Genomic DNA, 23,453 nt, shown 5'->3' with positions numbered 1-23,453 from the left:
TCATATCTCATTCTCCTCCTCCATCTGAATTTCAGTGCATGCATTTGGTAAAACAGCCTGCTGAGTGTGTGAGTGTTATATATTCTGCCTGAACACATACACACTTATTTGATGGTGCAGTTCATCAACCTCGGGTGTCAGAGAGCTGATTGTATATATGCATCTTGAGACCCCTTATAGTGGGCCCCAGCTCTCTGGTTTAGAACAAAACTTTTTAAATTTTTTCAAATGTTATTTTATGTTTGTGCTTTTGGATGTTGATTTTATACACACAAGCATAAAAGGTGGTAATATTAATATTATTTTATTTTATTTCATTATTATTATTATTTATTTATTTATTTTTTGCCAATAAAATATTTTGATCTAGATATTGGTCACTAGATGGCACACAGACACCACAGCATTTCCTCATGCAGCACAACCTGCTACTTCCCATAATGTGCAGATAGGAAAAATGGTGTTTTACCTAAAAAAATATTTGTAGGACAGATTTTGGTGGCATGCATAACAAATCATTGTTAAAATGAACAAAAGTTTGAAATAATTCCCCATTTCCCTGTCTCCTCCTTTCTTTCTCTGAGGCTCCAACAACAGATGGCCTAGTAAACCAGTTAAAATTCCACTCACAGCATTTTCCAAACTGACCTTGGGTTTTCTCACATAAACACACACACAAGGTCATGCTGGCTTGTTACAAGATACTGGAGGGAGGAACATCTTTTTCTTCCTCCACCCAGAATACACACACAGACGGTTCGCCTGTACATACATGTCCTCTCAAAGATCACACACAAATACAAAAACACACACGCTCTCTCCTCCCACCCTCTGTTTGTTCCTCCTCCGTCTCTCGCTCTTTCTCTCTCACTCTGTCCCTGGTCGATGCTGTGAGTTCCTCCTCTCCGTGTTTGGGGGGGGTGAACACAGGATTCTCTCTGCTTTCCTCTCAGTCTGCAATCAGCAACGGACACACACACACACACAGACGCAGCAGCTATGAGCGCAGGCGATGTGGTGTGTACAGGATGGCTCATAAAATCCCCTCCGGAGAAGAAGCTAAAGAGATTTGTGAGTAAAAGTCCTGTGTGTCTGTGCGTGTGTGTGATGCATTCTGCATTAGAACCAGGTACTGCAGTATAATAATGATCCACTGTCAGTTCATGTTCTCTGTGTTTTTATAACACAGCTGTGTTTCTCTGTGCTGCATGGTTGCATTTTAATACATACTAAGTGCTGAACTATGCATTGTGACTATTGCTTACACTTGTGCTTTCCCTGCTGCTTTCCATCACTGTCAGTGTTTTATACTACTTAACTGTGCTGTGCCGAAGGCTCTGCTTGGCTGCATTTTAATTTCAGTTGCCTGTGGACTTTAGATTGTTGTTATGCGATGCTTTACACATGCTAATTCTCAGCTGTTAGTGCAGCATTTGTGTGCCTTCTTGCACGTGGCTGTGCTGCTTTGCATTGCCTCTTGCCTGTCAAATTCAGTGCTGTGCTTTGTGACAAAGCAGTTTACCTGTGCTGTATCTCTTCCATAAGTTACTCTGTCATGGAATGCATCTCAAATTCTGTATTTCTTGTATATCAGTTGTTATTGCAGTTTAATTTAGTATGTAAGTGACAGAGCATTGTGCTTTGTCATTTACCTGCAGTCAGTATGTTATTTGTTGTTCCTGTGTTTGATCTTCCTCGTTTCTTTTAGCATGTATCTGCAATCTGTTTATGTTTACTGTGCTTAATTGTGCAAGTGTTTCACTGTGCTCAGCTTTCATTTCACCCTGTGCTTTCATCTGTCAGACCAGAAGCCACAGTGCACATTTTACCTGTGTCTGAGCAAATGTTACTTGTATTGCTGTGATAATGTTTGCTATACATGTAAACAGGAAATAGTTTAAAACAGGAACTATTAAAGTAAAACTGGAACAGTTTAAAACTGAAACAGCTTAACTGGGTTCTCTTTTTACTGTGTTAAACAGTGCTGTACCTCAGTTTTGTTGATGAGCAGTATGTCATGGACGCATGGTAATCCCTATTAACAGTATACAGACCTGTTAACACCAAAAATGATATCTATAACCATAACTATATTAGCATCCACACCAATGGATGATAACTGTCCAGATTCTGTTTACTACAAGAGTTGTTTGTCATTATTAAATCCTTAAGCTTGTTAATGTTGAGTCTATTCTGATTTTTTTTTATTGTTTACCTGACAAAATTAGTTGTGAAAGTGGTTTCCAGTGGTATTGTTCCTCTGTGTCATTATGAAGCCCCGTTCACACCGAGGACTATAACTATAACATAGCTATAACTATAAAGTTTTAATAATCGCTCTAGTTCTGTGAGAATAGGGAAGTCCACACCAGAGTATGTGAGCGGAGTGGAGCGGCAACAATTTCTCCTCCGCACTCCAAGCAATACTCACTCCGCTTCAGCTTCAGCATTTCCCGCTCCTCACTCCACTCCTCTCTCAACTGATCAGAAATGCTGCTCTGCCTTCGCTCCATGACAAAATTTGCGGCTAAAGTATTTCAGAATGTTTTGAAATATCACACAGATATGTTCAGAACTTATATTAAACAAAAAATAAATACACAATACTAAAATAATAGTTTTAATGTGGTTTATTGAAACACTACAATTAGCACACGTCTATGATTAATGACTGTTTAACTCAGGGGTCTCTAAACTCGGTCCTGGAGGGCCAGTGTCCTGCAGAGTTTAGCTCCAACTTGCCTCAACACACCTGCCTGGAAGTTTCAAGTATATCTAGTAAGACCTTGATTAGCTGGCTCAGGTGTGTTTGATTTGGGTTGGAGCTGAACTCTGCAGGACACAGGCCCTCCAGGACTGAGTTTGGTGACCCCTGGTTTATCTCGCTTGTCTATGCAGCGTCTCTCTACTATGGTGAAAATGAGGGTTGTAGTTACTTCCGAAACATAAAGAATATGCTGTAACTTTTTAAGCTGATAATTCACAGGACAGCATTCACAATTTTCTGCACTCCTGAATGTTTCTATGTGCGCGCGATCTGTACGTTATGTGCGAGCTTGTGTGTTGTGTGCGCGTGCAGCAATGTAGCAGCACATTAGTTTAGAGCGGAGATTAGCTACCTGTACAATAAACAGTTTAAAACGTGAATTCACCCCATCAATATTGAGTATCCACATGCTACAAACAAACATGCTTGAGATATAACCTCCCGCACTCGTCCATCGCCGTCATTATAACCTTCACATTCTTTCTGATTTGAGTGATCCATGTATCTGTCAAGCTAGATAATGATGTTTAATGCGTGAATTCTTGAAAAAATGCAGTTATATTATGGGCTGTTGGCATTAATTGTGCTTGTGATGAGCGGTAGTGGAGCGCTCTCGGAGCGACTGAAAACCACAACGCTCCGACTTTCAAAAAATCCACTCCTCGCTCCAGTCAAAAATCACGCCGCTCCGCTCCCAACTTTAACAAGCTTGAGCATTTAAAGCAGCAGATGATATACAGTAACTGCAGAATGCACTTTATTATTTGTTAGTGTGGACATTAATATAGTTACCGTTATAGTTATTGTTTTGGTGTGAACAAGTCTTAACTGTGATGTGGACTTCCCTATTCTCATAGAATTAGAATGATTATTAAAACTTTATGATTAGAGTTATCGTCCTTTGTGTGAACGGCAGTTAAATTCTAAAATTAAGTATTCAATCATTAGTCATATCATAGCATCATGCAAGTATAGCACTGTTATTTTAATAGCACTAAGATAATATTATAGTTTTTATTAATATTTTGAATTAGTTTTTATTATATTTTTTGTTTTCATTTTAATTTCAGTTAAAGATTTAGTAATACTGTTGTGTGTTTTATCTTTTTTTTAAGTTTTTGTTTTTCTTAATGTCTATATAATTTTTTATTCTTTTTTATTTCAGTTTTAGTTATTTTAGCACATGAAGTTAAACTAGCTAAATGAAAATGAGAAATGTTGGCTTGGCAACTAGCTAAAATAAAATAAGTTTAAGTTTTATATATTTGATTTTATTTCAGTTAGTGTTTATTTTAAGGAATGAATATGCTTTATTTATGTTTTAGTTAGCTATAATAACCCTAATAACTTGCACATAAACATTTAGGTAAAAAAAATTTTTAATGTATATGAATAATTAAAGAAGATATATTTTAGGTGCTGTGCTTGATCACCATTTCTTTTAAGTTGTTCACTATTTGTTATCACCTTTTAGCTTTTTGGTAGGTAGTTTACTTGAATAGTCCTTTGGTAAGACATGAAATTTTAAAAGCAAATATTTAATGTAGTCTCCTTATTTGGAGGAAATAAGAACTACGTGTACAAGAATTACCCCCAAAATCGAACTTTTAGATGAAATATAGTATGTCAAACTTAAGTGCACTGCTGTCACTGCTGACATGTCATTTACTAATTTACTAATCTTTTAAGCTTCCTTTGTTTGGCTAAATGCATTACTGAGTTCATATTTTGCTTGTTAATACATGTAATTCGCAGTTGTAAAACACCCTTTCCAAAAGCAAGGTGCACAGTATTATTCAAAAGATTTATATACAGAAGAATACTGTTTACTCTAATTAACTGATTAGACACTCAGAGAAACTATCAAGTTAGTCCTCTGCATCGAAGTGGAGATCTCTGTTGTTTGGTTGAGAAGAGGAAGGGAGGACCACCAGTCATAAGATGTGTGTTCAAAGTGTCAGTCTAACACCACAAACATGTTCTCTCTCACCCCTCTCTCTCTCTCTTTCGCTTTGTTTCTGTGAAATTTGGGTGTGTTGCAAAACATGGGAAGTGTAGGGTGCCAGGCAGTTGAGAGTGACCATGCATTCAGAAATGAGCTGTGCTATCAGAGACCACACAGGCAAAAGTGGCTTGACTGCTATTAGTTAGAAGGTGTAACCCAGTGACTGACAAATAGTGAGTGCACATGTGTAAACAAGTGTGCCTGTAGTCTGTGTTTGTGCTTATGTGCGAGTCAGTAAATAGTTTAAGGCACTGCATGAAGAGCAAGCAAACGCTTTCTCTTGCTCACTCGCTCTTTCTCTCTAACTCTCTCTCTTTCTCTGGTTTTGTGGCTTCATCTGATAGTAAAATGGGAAGGAGTGTTTGTTGTGTGCTACCAGTGTGATCTTTTTCTTTCTTTCTTTCTTTCTTTCTTTCTTTCTTCTTTTATTCTTTCTCTGAATTGGAGATGTATATATGAACAAGACAAATAGTCAGCTACAGTATAGCACAAATAGCATGTCTGTGAACGTTTTTAAACATTTTAGGTTAAAAAACATATTATTGAAGGAGCTGTGACAGGTCACTATTTTGAAAATTTTCTCTGTTTTTAATTATCTTTGAGCTTAAATATAAAATTTTTACATTATGTTATTGAAAAAAAATATTCCATGCAGTCTTTCAGTTAATATGATGTTGCCACTTCATACACTTTAATTGAGAAATAATAATCTAATAACCTTTATACAACAAAGAAATAACATTTTAGCCTTATAATTTTTAACTGTATAATACTACATAATTTTGAGGTACACAGTAAGAAAATAATCTGTAGAAAAACAGAAAGCATTTCCTTTAACCCTAAAACAAAATATGTAACAAGTAATTTGAAAAATCATTTAGGAAAATTCCTTCATATTAACATAGTACATATTTTTATGGACTTTTGTTTAGAGTTTAGAGTATATATATATATATATATATATATATATACACATGTATATATATATATATATACACACACACTGTTTATGCACAGTATGAATGCAAGTGTGATACTGCTTACCATATTTCAATAAACAAGAAGTTAACATTGTAACTTATAGACACAATATACTTTTCCAGTTATTTTAGCTCCGTCAACATAAATAGCTCCAAACAAAGCAGCAGAACTGCTGCATGTCTCATAGCAACACAGAGCAGGTGGTGCAGAGCTAGCTCTGAGGTGGTGTTTCCTTCCTGAATGAATCATCAAAACGAATCATTTGAGTGAATGATTCAGAGAATCGCTCATAAAGGCAGTCACTTGTTTCGTTCCTAAATGAATTAGCGTTTTTGAACCAACTGGTTAAATGAATGATTCGATGATTCACAAAAACAGTCACTTGTCGACACCTACTGGTGTAATGATGTAATATGCAGAAAGAGTTGATACATTTACTTTTACGTATCCACCTTACTTTTAACATAAAAGCAGGTGCGGCCATTTGTAACTTGAATGTGTGAAGGTGCAGAAAAACAGTCTGTTATGCTGCTTTATACTGCATACTAGTTTTTGTTATCATATTATTTTAATGTATTATAATCATAAACACACTAGTTTGTAACCCAAATCGTTTTACCGCTTACTGCAGTTTTTCTTCTAGTTATTTACTTAAAGGCTAATCATTCGAAAGTCTGCACATTCAAAGAAAATAGCTTACACTTCCATTTTGCAAAATAAGGTGGATAGACCTATACATAAATACAAAGACTTCATCAAGACTATTGTTACTTGTTTGCGCAAAACGAAAACATTTACTCTTTACTCTTTGTTGTTACCCCTAGGAAGAAAACAAAACACATTGTTAAATGTTAGTTTAGATTCACATTTACTTAGCATCTCCATCTAAAAAGAACTACACAGACCAAACTACGGATATATGCTGCAAACACATGTAGACAAACTCATACGGACTCAATTTACCTGTGCACATAAACACATAAAAACACATTCACGTAAACATGAATGACACATTTACTCAATTTACCTGTGCACATAAACACATAAAAACACATTCACGCAAACATGAAAGATACATTTACTCAATTTATCTGTGCACATAAACACATAAAAACACATTCACGCAAACATGAATGATACATTTACTCAATTTACCTGTGCACATAAACACATAAAAACACATTCACGCAAACATGAATGTGTTGGTGTTGTTTAGGCCAGTTTTAGACTTCCCTTCTGTGAAGGGTTCTGGGAAAATGTAGCTCTAGTTCCTCTCTTTGACTAAAACACGCATGAATAAGGGGAAGAAAATATAACCATTCCAAAAGAAAGAATAGAGAGAAGGTCTTTGTTTGCGACAGAGGTAAATCAAGGCCATGGCCTGACCCTGCTGTTCTGAGCATGCCCAGAACAACTTGTGGTCTCTGACAAATTCTGTAGAAAAACAGTTCAGACACGGGAAGGGTAACGTATGTGGTTTAGTGAAATTCACACACACAAAGACTCGTTAGTCACTCAAGATAAAAGAATTGTAAAAGATAACTGTTTAAATCAGTGTCTGTTGGTTTGCGCTTTGTAACTCTCCACATACATTCAAGGCTGTTTAAAAACAAGGAAGTGTTTTCAAATTGTTTTGTTTTTTTCACAGTACAGCAGTGCTAATAATCAAACTTTTATGGCTTTTAAAAAAAAAAAGTTTAATAACTGAGAAATTGCTTAGGTTTCACGGTAACATATACCAACTTTGTCACCCTTTGCCAGCTTTCTTACATGTCTGTGTCATAAATACCACAAAGATGGAGACTTTTGCCTTGTAAGCAGTTTTTAAGCAAAAACAGTTACTGTGTGTCTTCTGTGCATGCCTTGCGTGTAAAATGAATGAGATGTGATTACTTTTTAAGGACGTGTTTGTGGCCATTTTTATAAGTGATCAGCTGTGGTTCATTTTTTTTAGTGATACAAAAAACACTTACAGTATATTATGAAAAGGTTCAGATACCCGGTTAGTCTATGCTTTTTTTTGTTTCTTTCAGTCTGTGGAATTAATTTAAATGTGGTAAAATAGATGCACTACAGTATATTCGTATTCACAGCTGAAAGCATGAGCATAATAGCCAAAATACCTTATTATTATTATTAATTATTATTATTTATTTTTAATTTAATATATATTTTAAATAAAGGAAAACTCCCATTGAACTTGCCAGCCAGTGATCAATGTATATTTTTGTTGTTTTGTTTTATGGAAAAGAACAGCTTTGACGTTTTTTAAAATAGCTCCGAAACTGTTCCACAGGAAAAAGTTATATGTTTGGAGCGACTAGATTTTCAGAAGCAAATGATCTATGGAAGGTGTGTCTTCCATCAGACTAAACAAATGATTTCTCACTTTATATTTACAATTAACCCTTTATTGATTGACTGATTGATTAATTGATTGATTGCATTCAAAATCCTCTTGTCTCAAAAATGTGAGGTGCCATATGTCCCCTGTATTTTAATAGACATGACACTCCTGGAAGTACTGTAAGAGTATTATGAGTCACATTGGATAAAAAGTTGGCTGTAAGACCAAAGTAATTATAGAAGTCTTTTCTGGCCTCTTCATGCTTAATGGCTCTCAGGACTCATGTCAGCACTTAGTCTGGATCTCAAAGAAGAGGAAGAGAGTTTGTCTTGTGATGCTAGAGGGATCGAAATCCTGCAGCTCTACGGCTTTCTTACCCATCATGTATTTGTTTAGATCATATTGGACATCTGAAAAAAACAAAAACTCAAGGGAGGAAGTCAGGGTCTTCCTGATGATACAAGTGTGAGACTGTGGTCTTTTTAAAATGTTGCTGTAAGAAAGAAGCTTATTTTTTCAGAATGAATTGAACATAAATAGAGAAATGCTCAGAAAACTGGTCTTGTTTCTCAAGAGATCTTAATGACGCTCCCCTGCTGGTGTGTTAATTAGATTATTTAGATTCTTGGAGGCCTGTGTGTGATATCTTTACCGTCAGGTGCTGTGTAACAGCTGACTGCTGTGGTGAAATCTTGGTTACAGAAAGAAAACAGCAACTAAGTGAACAAAGACACTTTAACTTGACACAACAGAGAACTGAATGCTGTCAGACATAAGCAAAACAGACCGTACAAATTGCTGATGGTTTCAGAACATTCAGGATCGAGGCTGTTACACTAAAAGCATGTGTGCAACCTTAAGGCCATGCAAAAATGCTGAACTTTCTCTTCTTTCACTGGAATAAGGATCTAGTCCAACTGGACTATAAGTTAGTGGCAATGACAGATGGTGTTTGTTTCTCAAGCTTGTTTGATTTGGGTTTTAGGTGGGTTTTTGGTGCCACATCTGATGGTCAGTTTGGCTTTCTAACTGTAGTTCACCTTACTGTCATATATCAATTCCTAAAAAACTAAAATCAATTTATCAGAGATAATATATATATACTGTATATGTTTTATGTTGACTAACAAGTAATAGTTTTAATAGTTTTTATTTATTTATTTATTTTCTGTTTATCTTGCCTAGCATATAAAGTGAACCACTGGTGCCCCCTCAAAACAGTGCATGGTGCCCCTACTTTCTTTATCTTTTTTGGGTTATAGTATTCAACAAGAAAAAGAGCGAGAAGGAGAGAGAAACTATGAGTTAACTGGGGACTACAAAAGAACTGCCACTTTCTCTCTATTCCCTGTCATTCTCTTCCCTGCAGTAGTTTCTATGATAGTTTCTGTTACATCATTGAAAATGGAAAGTCACATGCATAGGAGAATTTTCTGAAAGACAGATTTCCAGATTTCACCTGAGGCAGGTACTGCTTGCACTTAATAGAACAGAGCAAAAAAAAAAAAAAAGGACAAAACCCTTAATAACACATAGACTGTATAATAAATAATCAGACATAATGACCTTATAACCTAAAGTATATGCATTTACCTCATATGCTAATATTAACCTAATTACCTCATGATGACATAATAGCCTAATAACTGTTTAATGGAATAACAACTTAATACATCTAATAACCATGTTTTTGGAACTGATTACAGTGCAGAAACTGGATTTCTAGTTACTGGTAAAGCCAGGAGTTTTATACTGATTGACTTTGTGTGTAAGTGTTGATTATTTACTTCTTGTAAGAATATGTACAACCTGTTTCTGCTCTGAGATTAATCTGTGTGTGTTTCTTGAAGAGTAAGTATGTAAGTCATCTCTGACTGCAGACCACACCCTGCCCAGCTTTGATAGAAGTTTATCTGTAAGTTTGTTCTTGCATTTACACTAGCCTTGCCACAGTTACGCTTGGTAAGGGACAACAATGGTGTGAAATGTTATATTGGGTAAATAAGGGAAATTATATGAATCAAACTTACTTATACAAACACCACAAATGTATCAATCTAGACCCATTCATTTCTGCAATGACTGAACTCTTGTAATGATCAACGTTTACTTCTATTGCAATTTCATCGAATGCTCCTTGAGTTTCATTTTCACTTTAAGTTAAAATAAATCAAGCTGTTTTCATTACTGTGTGTAGACTATTGCACAATGAAATTGGCTCCTCAGTTGGCAGAACTGAACGACGACAGCGAACAAGAGGGAGAATGTGAGCGGTGTGCGCTCAAAATAAAAGTCCCGCCTCGAACGCATCGGCCAAACAGAAAAACTTATCGGCAGATGCCGATATTTGAAAAATGCCAAATATCGGCCGATATATCGGCCTTGGCGATATATCGGTCGACCACTAATTTGAACAGATCTTGCATGGTGTGAAAATTGACACTGTGTCAAGTCTTATTTGTAATTATATATAATTTGTAATAATTATTCAGTCCTGCCCGATTACATATTCGTTAACATTATCCAATAGCCAGCCTTAGTGACATCAGTGGAAAAGGACATTTGTTTCAGAGGAATTTAGTATATTTTTATCAGTGTTATTTTAGTATTATTTATATACTATTATATTAATTATTAAAATGTTGAATTATCTTTTATTTTTATATTTTATTTTATTTCTTTTTAACTTTTTATTAGTTTTTTTTTTATATATATATTTCTATTAAGCTTCATCTTAATTTCAGTTTTAGTAATTTTTTTGGTGGTTGACTTAAACTTGTTTTATTTTAGTCACATTTTCGTTTAAGTTGAATTTTATTTCAATTAATGATAACAACTTTAATAGTTTTAGTTAACAAAACTGATTTTGAATTATTTACGTTTATAAAGACAAATATTTATTTTCTTTGGAATAATGTGCACAGATGAATTGTTCAAAATAATACCAATCAAAACCAACATGTGTCAAGATATAAATGGTGGCAAATGTTGCTTTCATGTGAAGAGTGAATGCTTGCAGTCTGAAAACAAGACAAGATCTAAGGAGACTTTTTGACTTGATTGCTAACCTGTGTGAGTGCACACAGCTTTCAATGTTAATCCAGTTCTGTTCCCCTCTCTTTCTCGCTCTCTGTCCCTTTCTCTCTCAGTCATGGCGAAAGCGATGGTTTGTTTTGCGGAGGGGTCGGATGAGCGGGAATCCTGACGTTTTGGAATATTACCGTAGCAAGAGCTCCCGGAAACCAATCAGAACCATCGACCTGCAAGAGTGCGAGGTCACCATCGAGGCAGAAGTGCGGCCCATTAAACGCCAGTATCAGAATCAGCACCTGTTTGTGGTCAAGACAGCCACACGCATCTTTTACCTGCTGGCCAAAACGGCAGAAGAGATGAACATCTGGGTACAGAACATTGGACAGATTTGTACGTTTGGAGGACTGAACAGACATGCAGGTGAGGAGGTTTATTATAAAAGTTTTACTTTGTTTTCAAGACTTGAAACGCTTAGTATGACATGCTCACTAGCTCACTTTTTTGATGAATTGTAGCCTCTGATAAAGTTCTCATAGTGTCAGTTGGGTCACAGTTGGGTCAAAGTCCTGCAGTCATTTTGCTTTACCTTTACGTTATCATCATGCTATCAAAATTATCTTACTATTTCTCTGAAGTATGAGCAGTCCATGACTCTGATCAACTGATTCCAGAAACTTTGACTTCATTCCCCCCTATTTGTCAATGCAAAACACTACACATTAACATTAGCACAAGGGTTTGCATTTAATTTTTAATTTTACATGAGAATGTGACAATGAGAATGTGAGAATGAATGCAGATTTGTCCAGTAAATTATAAAATAATAATAATAATAATAATAATAATGTTTTATCATTAAATTAAATAACTTGTGCTCACAGAGACTGCATTTATTTGATCCAAATACAGCAAAAACAGTTATGTTGTGAAATATGATTACAATTTAAAATAGCTGTTTTTATTTTATTTTATTTTATTGAAAAATAAAATGCATGTAATGCATTCCTGTGATGTGAAAACTGAATTTTCAGCAGTCATTACTCTAATCTTTAATGTCACATTATTCTTCAGAAATCATTCTGATATGTTGATTTGGTGCTAAAGAAACATTTCGTATTTATTACTATCAATATAGTAGTTTAATATATTATATTGCTTAATATTTTTGTGTAAACACATGATACACTTTTTTCAAGATCCTTAAAAAAGTATATAAAGTTCAAAACAATAGCCACAAAAAAATGGTAAATGGTCACTTTTGATCAATTGAATGCATCCGTGCTGAATAAAAGTATTATTTTTTTTAAGAAAAAAATCTTTCTGATGACAAACTTTTTTTTAATATATGCATTTTCTAAATAAATAACAGAAAAAATAAGTAATTATTTGTACCTCAGCAAGTGACAGGTGGCACTAAAAAAAATGGATTACAGGAAAATATATAATTTATATATTATAAAATATTAATAATAAGGTACTGATGAAAAAGAAAACTACCTAACTACTAATTCTTAAAACTAAAAGTATTTAACCTTTCTCTGCAGTAAACATGCAGTTAATAAATACGTACCGTGTTTGTGCGTGGGTTTATGAGAAAGGAAAGTGCTACAGATGAGCTAAAACAGGAAAAACCCTTGTACGTAAAGCCCTTTCACCACATCAGATCCCTGCATTAACCTAAATACTTACATTCCTCTAACTGCAGTTTTAAAATGAATAAACCTAGCCTGGGAAATAATTAACCACAGGACGTTTCTCCAGAGAGAGATGCAGAGACTGAGAGATGCAGACAGAATCCGCGAGAGAACGACACTGTAATCTAGGCGAGGTCTTATTTTAATATTCTGTTCCATTCCTCCATCTCTCTTCCTCTCTTTCAAATAGTCTGCAGAGCAACAGCTGCGTCACAGAGGAGTGTTCAGACACACATGCGTCTGTCATAACAGACAGCTCACAAGTACGTAGCATCCCATATATTTAACTAACAGCAAACAGCCAGCGTCACAATCTGTGTCCACAGCACATATGACTGCTATTACAGCAAGGAAATATGTTTTTGTTAAAACTGGAAGAATAATGTAAGACACATGGGGAAAATGTTAGCAGTTAGCGTGGTTAATGTGATATACCAAACACAGAGAGTGAGAGAAACCACAAGTTACACATTACTTGGAAAGATAACAGAAAGATGAGTGATACAGCGGCTGGGAGGGTTTCAGACACACACGCACATGGTTACTGTTTAATACACAACAAGCTGGACGGTTGCACACGCCTCTAAACTGGCAAAGGCCGATTGTGAAAGATAAAGCTATTATATACAGAACAACAGGTACGTCTATGCCCTTTTCTCCACACACATGCAAGGATAAAAAAGGCTTAATTTATCATCTTTCGTCATGTTGTTCATGTCTCAGATGGAGGCCAGAGGTGACTATCAGACGTACTGTTGAAATAGCGAGTGTAGTTTTTGGAGACATAAAATCTTAGTCGCTGCTTAGCCGCTAACCTCATTACAAACCCCAGCAGGACTCCAGCTGTGAACTGGATCTCAGCTCTTTACTTACAAACAGACTATTTTGCAGTGAGGCAGATGGACAGCAGGGTGAGAGAAGAACACATCAGAGATTGTAGTCACACCTGGAGAGCCGCAGTTTCAGATCCCGCTTCAGGCCATGTGCAAGATGCTCAGAACACACGCTGGATAAAAACAGTGTGGGGTCCGGTCACACCAAGGCTTCTGTGAACTTTTGTAAACTCAAATGTTGATCTCTGCCGGGGCCACAAGTTAAAGAACACTGCTATATCTCTTCTCTTACTCTGACCTGACACCATGACCTGTCGCCGCTTACTGTATATGTATTGTACTCTGCCTGTTACCATAACTTCTCAATATGTCTAATCTGTCACCAAGACAACTGCTTACTATATCTTCAGTGTCCCTCTGACCCATCACCATGACAACTGCTCACTGTATCTTCACTGACCCTCTGATCCATCACCATGACAACTGCTTACTGTATCTCTACTCTCACTGACTTGTCACCATGACAACTGCTCACTGTATCTTCACTGTCCCTCTGACCCATCACCATGACAACCACTCACTCTATCTCTACTCTCTCTCTCTGCCTGTTACCATAACTTCTCAGTGTCTCTCACTCTAACCTGTCACCATGACAACTGCTTAATGTATCTTCACTGTCCTTCTGACCATCACCATGACAACTGCTCACTGTATCTCCACTATCCCTCTGACCATCACCATGATACCTGTTCGTTCACCGTATCTCTACTCTCACTGACTTGTCACCATGACAACTGCTCACTGCATCTTCACTGTCCCTCTGACCATCACAATGACAAACACTCAATCTATATCACTGCTCATTGTATCTCTATTCTTACTGACCCATCACCATGACAGCTGTTCACTGTATCTGTAATCTCACTGACCTGAGAGTCACCATGACAACAGCTCACTATATCTTCATTATCCTTCTGACCCATCACCATCACGGTATCTCTACTCTCACTGACTTGTCACTATGACAACGCTCACTGTATCTTCACTGTCTCTCTGACCACTGCCATGACAGTCACTCACTCTATCTCTACTCTGCTCCGAAGGCAGTAGAAATGTGCTATATAAGAAATAAGAAACTAAACTACTCGTACTGACCCATCACCATGACAACTACTTATTGTATCTCTACTGTCCCTTTAACCCCATCACCATGACAACTGTTAACTACTGCTCTATTCTCCTGAATCCCTTTACCATAGCAACCTCGGACTGCAGGTGTTAAAATAGCCCTACATAATAATTAAAACACATCTCACTGCATCTTTATAAAAGATGTGTTTCAAAAAGGCTTATACATTTGAGTAAAATCCTATAAATGTTTACAGTAAATTTAGGATCACAAAAATGAATACAACCACACGCCTGGTGCCTCTCAGAATTCTCTTCTGACAGAAAGGTTGTGAGTCATTGTCAGTTATTCAAGTGTTGGATACCCAATAGTAGGCTCTGCCAAAGAAGCAATGTTTACGTGAGCCCACACAATCCCCCTCAGATTAGCATGCTAGCTGCAACGTGATCAAAAGCCGGTTATCTATGACTGTTTACCCACAACATTACCTCAGCATTACTCACAATGCCTTTCAAGCACCAGCAGGTTGAGTGTGATATCAGGCGTCCAAACACTGGATCACCACTGGACACCTCTGTTTATGTGCAATTAAAACTATTTTGATTATTTAAAATTGCCTATTTAATTAACCTGCTCAACAATAATTCCCAAAATGAGAGATGTGTCACTCAAATCGCTTTCTCACAAGCACACATAGATATGACCATGGAAATGGCACAAAACATTCCACAGCGACCTTTATCTGAATTATTTCAACTCAGTTCCACCTACCAAAAATATTTTTGCTTACTATTAAAAAGAGAAATGATTACACCCAAAAAAATCAACTATAAAGGCGTCTTGTGCTTCCAATGTGTGTAACAGGCGTGAGCCTCATGTGTTCATCTGTGCGACTGAGTGGTTTAGAAATATCTGCCCACTACTAACACACTGTTGAGTCTAAACAGGAAGACAAAGAGAGATGTGTGTGTGTGTGTGTGTGTGGGTTGTGTTGTGTTGTGTGGGGGGCTGGAAGGGGGTGATTTGGTCTGCCACCTTCTGGAATAAAAGCAAAGGTACTTCAGAAACTGAATTTGTGAAGTATGGTTATTGCACTTATTTTTTATTTTTTTTATTAAGAGTGCAAAACATACAACATACGGTGAACACAAAACACAAAAACAGCAATAGAACAGCAATGATAATAACAGCAATGAAAATAAACAGTGATGACCATCTGACAATAATAGTAGTAGTATTCAAGTAGTACTAGCATGCATAATAATAATAATACTAAAGATGGTGATGCTAATAATACCTTGTGATGACGGCAACAGTAATATCAATAATAATAAAAGTAATGATAATAATAATAATAATGTAATAACAATCGTAATAATAATAATGTAATAATGTAATAATGACACATAATAATAATAATAATGTAATAATGACACATACCCAACACATACCACACCTATTCTAGCTTCTGTGTCAATGTTTTGTTTTTTGTTTTTTTCCTTTCCAATTCACGGTAAGATTACTATATGTATATGTATGTATGCCTAAGCTGATGTGGTGCATTAAAAGAAGCGTGTGGTGCATTAAAATCAGGATGCGGTGCATTAAAAACATGTGTGGTATACAGTATGTTGGGTGCAGATTTGATTTAGTTATATTTATATATTTTAGGTATATATATTTAGTGTTATGATCTTCATTAAACCATTACCGTCCTTATATAAAATATCATCCCATCAACATCATATTATTACTGCTCAATGTTTGTATGATATTAATAATGATAATAATAATAATAATATTGAAAACAATGCACTTATTTTTTTTGACGTAAGATAAAATGTACTGATAACCTATAAAGCAAATCTCTCTCTTTCTCTCTCTCCCTCTCTTTCTTTTTGACAGAATCAATGGACAGTCTTAATCTCACTCCCTCTTCCCAGCAGCCCTCTCCAGCACTCTCTCCTCATGTTTCTCTTGTGGCCAATCAAGACACAGTTACCGTCGAAAACCACGATGTCCTTGACAGGCCCAGCGAATCAGAGATCAGCCCTCCACTTGACTACCTCTTCCTCTCTCAGTGTGAAACTGGCACAAAGAGCATCGTCAGGCAAGGCCCACCCCATTTCTTATGATCACACATTGCAGAAATAATAATTATATATCTCAATACGGAAATGAGATTCATTCCATGTAGCGCCAGACTATCGGCTTTTCCTTTCATCTGATTTAATAAAGGTGACTGAGAGAATAAATGAGAACTGAAAATATCTCACGCTTTTTGCTTCAGTGAAATCTTTTGATCTTGGTCACTGCAGCATAACACACAGTGATTAGATTCAATAATAAAGAATTTTCGTAATGCAGTTTTGTGTTGAATACTGAGGCATCATTATGGAGGGTTATAGCTGATTAATGAAACAACTATGCAGGTTTATCACAGTTTTCTGCAACAAAATTTTTTTTCTATTTTAATATATTTTAAAAATGTAATTTATCCATGTGTTGGCAAAGCTGAATTTTCAGCAGCCATTACTCCAGTCTTCAGTTTCACACGATCCTTCAGAAATCAGTCTAATATACTGATTTGGTGTTCAAGAATCATAGTTGGAATCGGTTGTGATACTAAATATTTTTTAGAAAACCTTTTTGTTTATTTGTTTGTTTGTTTTACATATTTTAATGGTTCTTTAATGAATAGAAAAAAACAGCTTTTATTTGAAATGTAACATTATAAATATCTTTACTCTCACTTTTGATCAATTGATCCTTGCTGAATATAACTGTTAATTTCTTAAAAAAACTAAAATTCTTACTGACACCAAAATTTTAAAAGGTAGTGTATATGTTCCTGGAAATTTGTTGAAAATTAGACGAGTTCTTTAGTTACCATTAACATGAATTGGAATTAGAAATCATTGTGTTTCTAATTATAAATACATCATTTATTTTCTTTATAATAATACACAAATCAAAATAGACTTTTTTCTCAGGGACTTTTTTTTTTTTTTTTTTTTGTCTTCCTCTGGCGTTTCAAATGAAAGCAAATTTTAAATTTGTTAGGCAAATTTGTGATTTCTAAATCATTATTACTCATTTGGTAGACGAAGGCTAAGTGAGAAAAAAAATAGTTTCATTATGACACAACACACCACATATTTTCCATATGCTTTCTCTGAACCAAAAATATTTTCCATAGAAGAGTTTAAACAGGTTTTATTTTGAAAAAAATAACATTTAGTTGACATTAGTCAGTATTGTTTTGTGCTTATATGCTTATCTCTGTGTGTTTGTCCTTCCCTAGGTGTGACAGCATCTCTAACTCTGAACGCTCCTTTGAGCAGAGCTCGTCTGAGTACACAGAGGATGTGTTTAGCCCCACCCCACGCATTGACTCCTCCCCCTCCCCTTTCCTTGTGGGTGGGGTGCCCGAGCCCCCATTCAGCGCCCCCTGTGGCCCACTCTCTCTATCCTCCTCCCTTTCGTCCTGCCTCTCATCTCCCATCTCTCTACGCCGTCCACCGGACATTTTCAGATTTGACAGGCCCTTCTACGGAACATCAGACCCACAGACGCCTCCTCCCCTCCCACCCAAACCTACACACCTGTCCGATCACCATGTTAATGACGATACCGGCCATAATCAGACGCAACCTGCTCTCCTCCCTCGCAGGACGTCACTTTCAGGAATAGACCAGTTTAGGAGAGGTGAGAATGCACACACAAAAATAAATACAAATATTTCTCACAAATGCACTTATCAAAATAACAAAAGCAGTCAAATGTCAAAAGTTTCATGGGGGTTTTTTGTTAGTTTTTTTGGTTTCTGTCTTTACAAAAAGTAGTATTCAAAGGAGTGGAAAAGTTTTCAAATACACCATTTAATGTCAACTTTACATAAACACAAGTATATAAGGTTTCAAAAATTTTCGAAAATGCTACAAAATGCACATCATATTTTGTATGAAAATGTGACATGCCAGAGCAAAACAGACACTATTTTTGGAATCAGTAAAATTAGTTAGAAACAAGTATTGGATTTCATTGAGAAAATAGGATGCAGGGCATCCCCCTTTTTCTCATTAAAACATTTCCATAGTATTTGTTATATATTTTAATATTGTACTTTCATGTTTTCAGGAGAGTTTGAAAATGCTGGAAGAAACTGGAACAAACGTCTAAGCCTCAACCTGGTAAAGAAATATTCAAATATAAAATAGTCAAATGAGCCTGGAGAAAGTTAAACAGACACCGTAAATACGCATCAATTTGAATATTCACTGCCAGAAACCAGATGTGTCAGTGTGTTTCTCTCTGTATCTCGATTTCCAGCTAATATTTCTGAATAACAGTTTTGTGTTGTTGTTGTTGTTGTTTTTTCAGAAAAAGATAAAAGTCATTATTGTGTTAAATGAGAAAAGCATTGAATAGAGATTACAAAAAATAGCCTTAGAAAGAAATATTTTTATTCAAAGTATTATTTATTATTACCCATAAACTTTCAAGGCTACAATTTGGCCATAACGTTGTTTTTAGAAGCTGCATCTTGAGTGACATTTAGGTGTATTTACACAGACTGTTCAGAGGTGTCATGGACTGGAATTGCATACATAATGATATGAGATTAATGGGTTTTAAATGGGCATTAATAGGATTTTTAAAAATTAAAATTGATATAATTTTTTTTTAATGAACTGATACTCTAAATATGAAACTATCCGCCAAGGTGGTGCCAAGTCACCATCTTAATGAGTAAGTCATCCAGTCCGATTCAACCGATTCGTTCATGAGACTGATTCATTCAGAGACAAAGCAAGTTACTGAATCATTGGCTCACTCGATTCATTCATAAACATGGATTCACTTAGCAACGAATACTGACAACATTTTGTCTAAAATGAGCCTGGAAAAAGTTAAACAGGCACCGAAAATACACATCAATTTGAATATTCACTGCCAGAAACCAGATGTGTCAGTGTGTTTCTCTCTGTATCTCTATTTCTAGCCAATATTTCTGAATACCACAGTTACCGAAAACCACTCTGAGGATTCATATGTGCCCATGGCCTCCCCACCGATCAGCTGTTCTGATGTGACTTCAGACGGCTACATACCCATGAGCCCCTCCACCCTGCCCATCTCCCTACTCACCAACGGCAAAACAGAGCTGCCTTCGCCTTCGGATCCTGACCTTGAGCCTCCTCCAGTCGACCGCAACCTTAAACCAAGAAGACGGGGTAAATCTTTCTAGGTTAAAAATGCAAGGTTTACCAGTATCATTCACAATCAAAGCATGTGGTACTACAAAACATTAAAAACATAGTTTTGTGATTGTAGCATTTGCATTACTTATTGTGACTGACCTGCTGCCTTTAGATGCAAATATTTAAATAGGAAATAAGTATTGCATGTCCCAAAACAGCATGTGGGCAATGTAATTTTACCACATGTTGAATATATTGTGCAAGTGACTAATGTCTAGCTCAAAGACAGGATGTGCTATTTCAGAATTCTTTGTTTTTGTTTGTTTTTTAGTTTTTTAAGGTATTTGCACAACAGAGCAATGTGATATTGGTGTGCTGTGTTAGCTATAACTGCTGTCATGAAGCAATTCCAGTAACTGGAACATAACTGGAAATATTAGTTAGCTACGTCAGAAAACGAAAATAAAGAAATGGAATAGATTATCTCATGTGAGGAGAGGTACAGAAGAGTGACGAAATGTTGAAAATTAAAATGAGGAAGATGAGATGCAGCAAAGCTCATGATCATGTTCTGTGTGTCACACAGAAACCACGTTTCTTTTTTAAGCTCTAAATTCACTGATGTTTATTGGCAGTCTTGCCTCGATATTGTATAGAATAATAAATGTCGAATTCTAACATTGTGTGCCAGGGACTGTGTAAATTAAAAAGAAAATCAAATAATTTTATTTTTAATATTGGTACATACTTTGCAGATACTCACGCGAAAATCCCCATCGCGTGGATTCCTCCAAGCATCACACAGTAGTGCCGTTCTTGAATTAATCATTGTTTTTGAACAATTAGCTTCTTGAGGTAACAATCAATTAAATAACTCACTCATTGTTTCGTTGCTGAATGAATCAGCGTGTTTGAACGAATTAGTTGATTCTAATTTGTTGAATGATAATGACTCGCTTCTAAAAGTAATGCGAACTGTAACCGGCACACATGGGCTGAGAAAAAGATAAAAGTCATTAATGTGTTAAATGAGAAAAGCACTGAATAGAGATTACAAAAAATAGCCCTATAAATAAATATTTTTATTCAAACTATAATGTATTACCCATAAACGTTCAAGGCTACAATTTGACCATAACGTTGTTTTTAGAAGCTGTATCTCCAGTGACATTAAGATGTACACATTAATAGGACATTAATAGGTTTTTTTTTTTATTGATATACTCTTTTTTTTAATGAACTGATAGGCTACTGTAAATATGAAAATATCCGCAATGAGGCGCCGACAAGTCAGTAAGTCATTCAGTCCGATTCAACCGATTCGTTCAAGCGACTGATTCATTCAGAGACAAAGCAAGTCACTGAATCATTGGCTCACTTGATTCATTCATAAACGTGGATTCATTTAGCAACGAAAAACACCGCTGTGTGTGTGTGTGGCTCGGAAAGGCCCACGAGTTCTGCTGTGGTGGCTTTGTTTGGAACAGAGAATACTGACGACATTTTGTTTAAAATAACACAATACTAACGTCTTGTTTACTGAACTGTTGTATAAAATCACTATCGCATTTGCAATCGTGCAGATATTCGGGGCACTCTTGCTCGTGTTATACAGTATTGCGAAACTTTACGTCTGCAAGAATAAATACATTGTCTAAACGTCTATTTGACATCTAATAGGAAACGTCCTATAGACGTATTGCAGATGAGCAAACACTAAAAAATACATCTTGCAGATATAAATGCAGACGTCAAATAGACGTCTCCGTAGGTGTGCTGTCGGGGATGATATAAATATAAGACAGTCGACAAGATTACAGTATGTCACTTCTTAGGTATTCCGAGACATATTTCATTCTGAATAGGTGCACTTCTTTAAGAGATTCTTTGTGACTTTTAAATTTAAATTATTTTTAAACTGAGAATTTGCCAAGACAAAAGCACAAGAGAGGAAGTGCATATACTGTCAGAGACACAGAACAGGAACCTTAGACAGCATTGTGTCTTGAGTGGAGGCGCAGGGTTTCTACAGGTCATGCACCTCCACACAAAGGAAATGCCTCATTAAAAGTGAAAGTGTGTTTGTGTTGTGTACAAAAGAGAAAAAGATAAGGAGTGACTGAGTGTTCTGCTTTGCGTTTGCTTCCACAGCTCGACCGCCACCTTTAGACCTACGAGGTCTGTCCACGATTTCTGAATGTCCATTTCACGTTCCCCTCATACGCACCATGACAGAACCCAGGTGAGCATTATGATAAATTCATATTTACGAACCACAATTACTCAAAACTGATCCTCTGCAACTATGTTATTCTTCTCAACCACTTCCGTCTGTGTCCTACGTCTTCAGCAAAGAGATTGTGTTTGTCTTGACACTGCTCTTCCTCAGGTCACCTGATCTTTATTTCCTGCCTTCACGACCCCCTGTGCACAATTGTCTTCTCATTTACATGTTTGTGATGGTTATGAATACCACACTGATGTTTATGTTGTTTGTTAATTGTAAGATTGGCCTATTGTTTTGTATTCGTATAGCTGTATTTAAACATTAATGTGTTTTGTGTTGGTTTGTTTTGTCTCTAGCACATCACTTCAGTTTGTTCCTTTGGACAGGCGGCGGGGATGGGGAATAAACGGTTCTGAACAGGAAGGGAGCATCACGCCAACGGTAACATGACTTCCTTTTATAACATTAATAATGTATTGCTCTGTTTCTCTTTGAAATTAGAGCAAGAGGGCAACAGAGGGCGAAAAATTATAAAACAAGGCAAAAAAAACAACAACAGCAAATCTCTAAATTACAATGGAAATAGCAGAAAATTCAGCAAACAGAAAAAATAGCAGACAGGGCAAATGCAAATGCTGTTATTTTGTACTTTTTATTCATCAAATAATCCACAAAAATATTAAGCAGCATTGTTTTTAGCAATGATGATAACAATAAATGTTCCTAGAGCACCAAAAAAAAAAAACATTTTTGAATGATTTCTTTGACACAAAAGACTGCTGAAAATTCAGTTTTGCCATTACAGGAATAAATTACATTTTTAAGGAATAAATTACATTTTTAAATATATTAAAGTGCCCCTATTATGGATTTTTGAAAACTACCTTTCATGCAGTGTGTAACACAGCTCTAAGTGAATGAAAACATCCTGCCAAGTTTTAAATCTGAAAGTGCACCGTGTATAAAGTTACTGTCTCTCAAAAGAAAGAGTCGACTCTGAATCATTGAAACGAGTCGTTTTTAAAACGAATCACAAGCCGTTTAATTTTGACGTCAACATGAAACATTAATATATTGCCCGCCCTCTTGTTGGTCTTTTCGCGTTGGTCTGAATGAAAATGCAAATTCATTCTTTGCCACTAGGTGCCACTTTTGGAGCTGTAAAAATAGCAGTTTCCCCGGCAACGCTGTACACAAAGCAGCACTGCGCTCACAAACACTGCTTTATCAGGC

At 36.1% G+C, this 23,453-nt stretch overlaps 1 protein-coding gene across 2 annotated transcripts in view; it reads left to right on the top strand.

Moving 5' to 3' along the window:
* Window positions 1–882: 882 nt before the first annotated feature.
* The window catches only part of LOC107741201 (GRB2-associated-binding protein 3-like), a 24,036-nt gene continuing 1,465 nt past the window's right edge, over window positions 883–23,453 (top strand). Inside the window, exons 1-8 of one of the 2 annotated variants that reach the window (XM_016553837.1) lie at window positions 883–1,071; window positions 11,250–11,553; window positions 16,695–16,899; window positions 18,094–18,497; window positions 18,930–18,982; window positions 19,795–20,026; window positions 22,145–22,235; window positions 22,577–22,661. In XM_016553837.1, the coding sequence (XP_016409323.1) occupies window positions 1,000–1,071; window positions 11,250–11,553; window positions 16,695–16,899; window positions 18,094–18,497; window positions 18,930–18,982; window positions 19,795–20,026; window positions 22,145–22,235; window positions 22,577–22,661 (1,446 nt within the window). In that variant the 5' untranslated portion in view covers window positions 883–999. Of the gene's footprint in view, window positions 1,072–11,249; window positions 11,554–13,017; window positions 13,091–16,694; window positions 16,900–18,093; window positions 18,498–18,929; window positions 18,983–19,794; window positions 20,027–22,144; window positions 22,236–22,576; window positions 22,662–23,453 lie in introns of those variants that run through there. The other variant, XM_016553838.1, reaches the window with a different exon arrangement.

The sequence above is a fragment of the Sinocyclocheilus rhinocerous genome, unplaced genomic scaffold (genome assembly GCF_001515625.1).
Source record: "Sinocyclocheilus rhinocerous isolate Xijiao unplaced genomic scaffold, SAMN03320098_v1.1 scaffold615, whole genome shotgun sequence".
In the NCBI taxonomy this organism is placed as follows: Eukaryota; Metazoa; Chordata; class Actinopteri; order Cypriniformes; family Cyprinidae; genus Sinocyclocheilus; species Sinocyclocheilus rhinocerous.
This window is presented reverse-complemented; position numbering and strand designations above follow the sequence as displayed.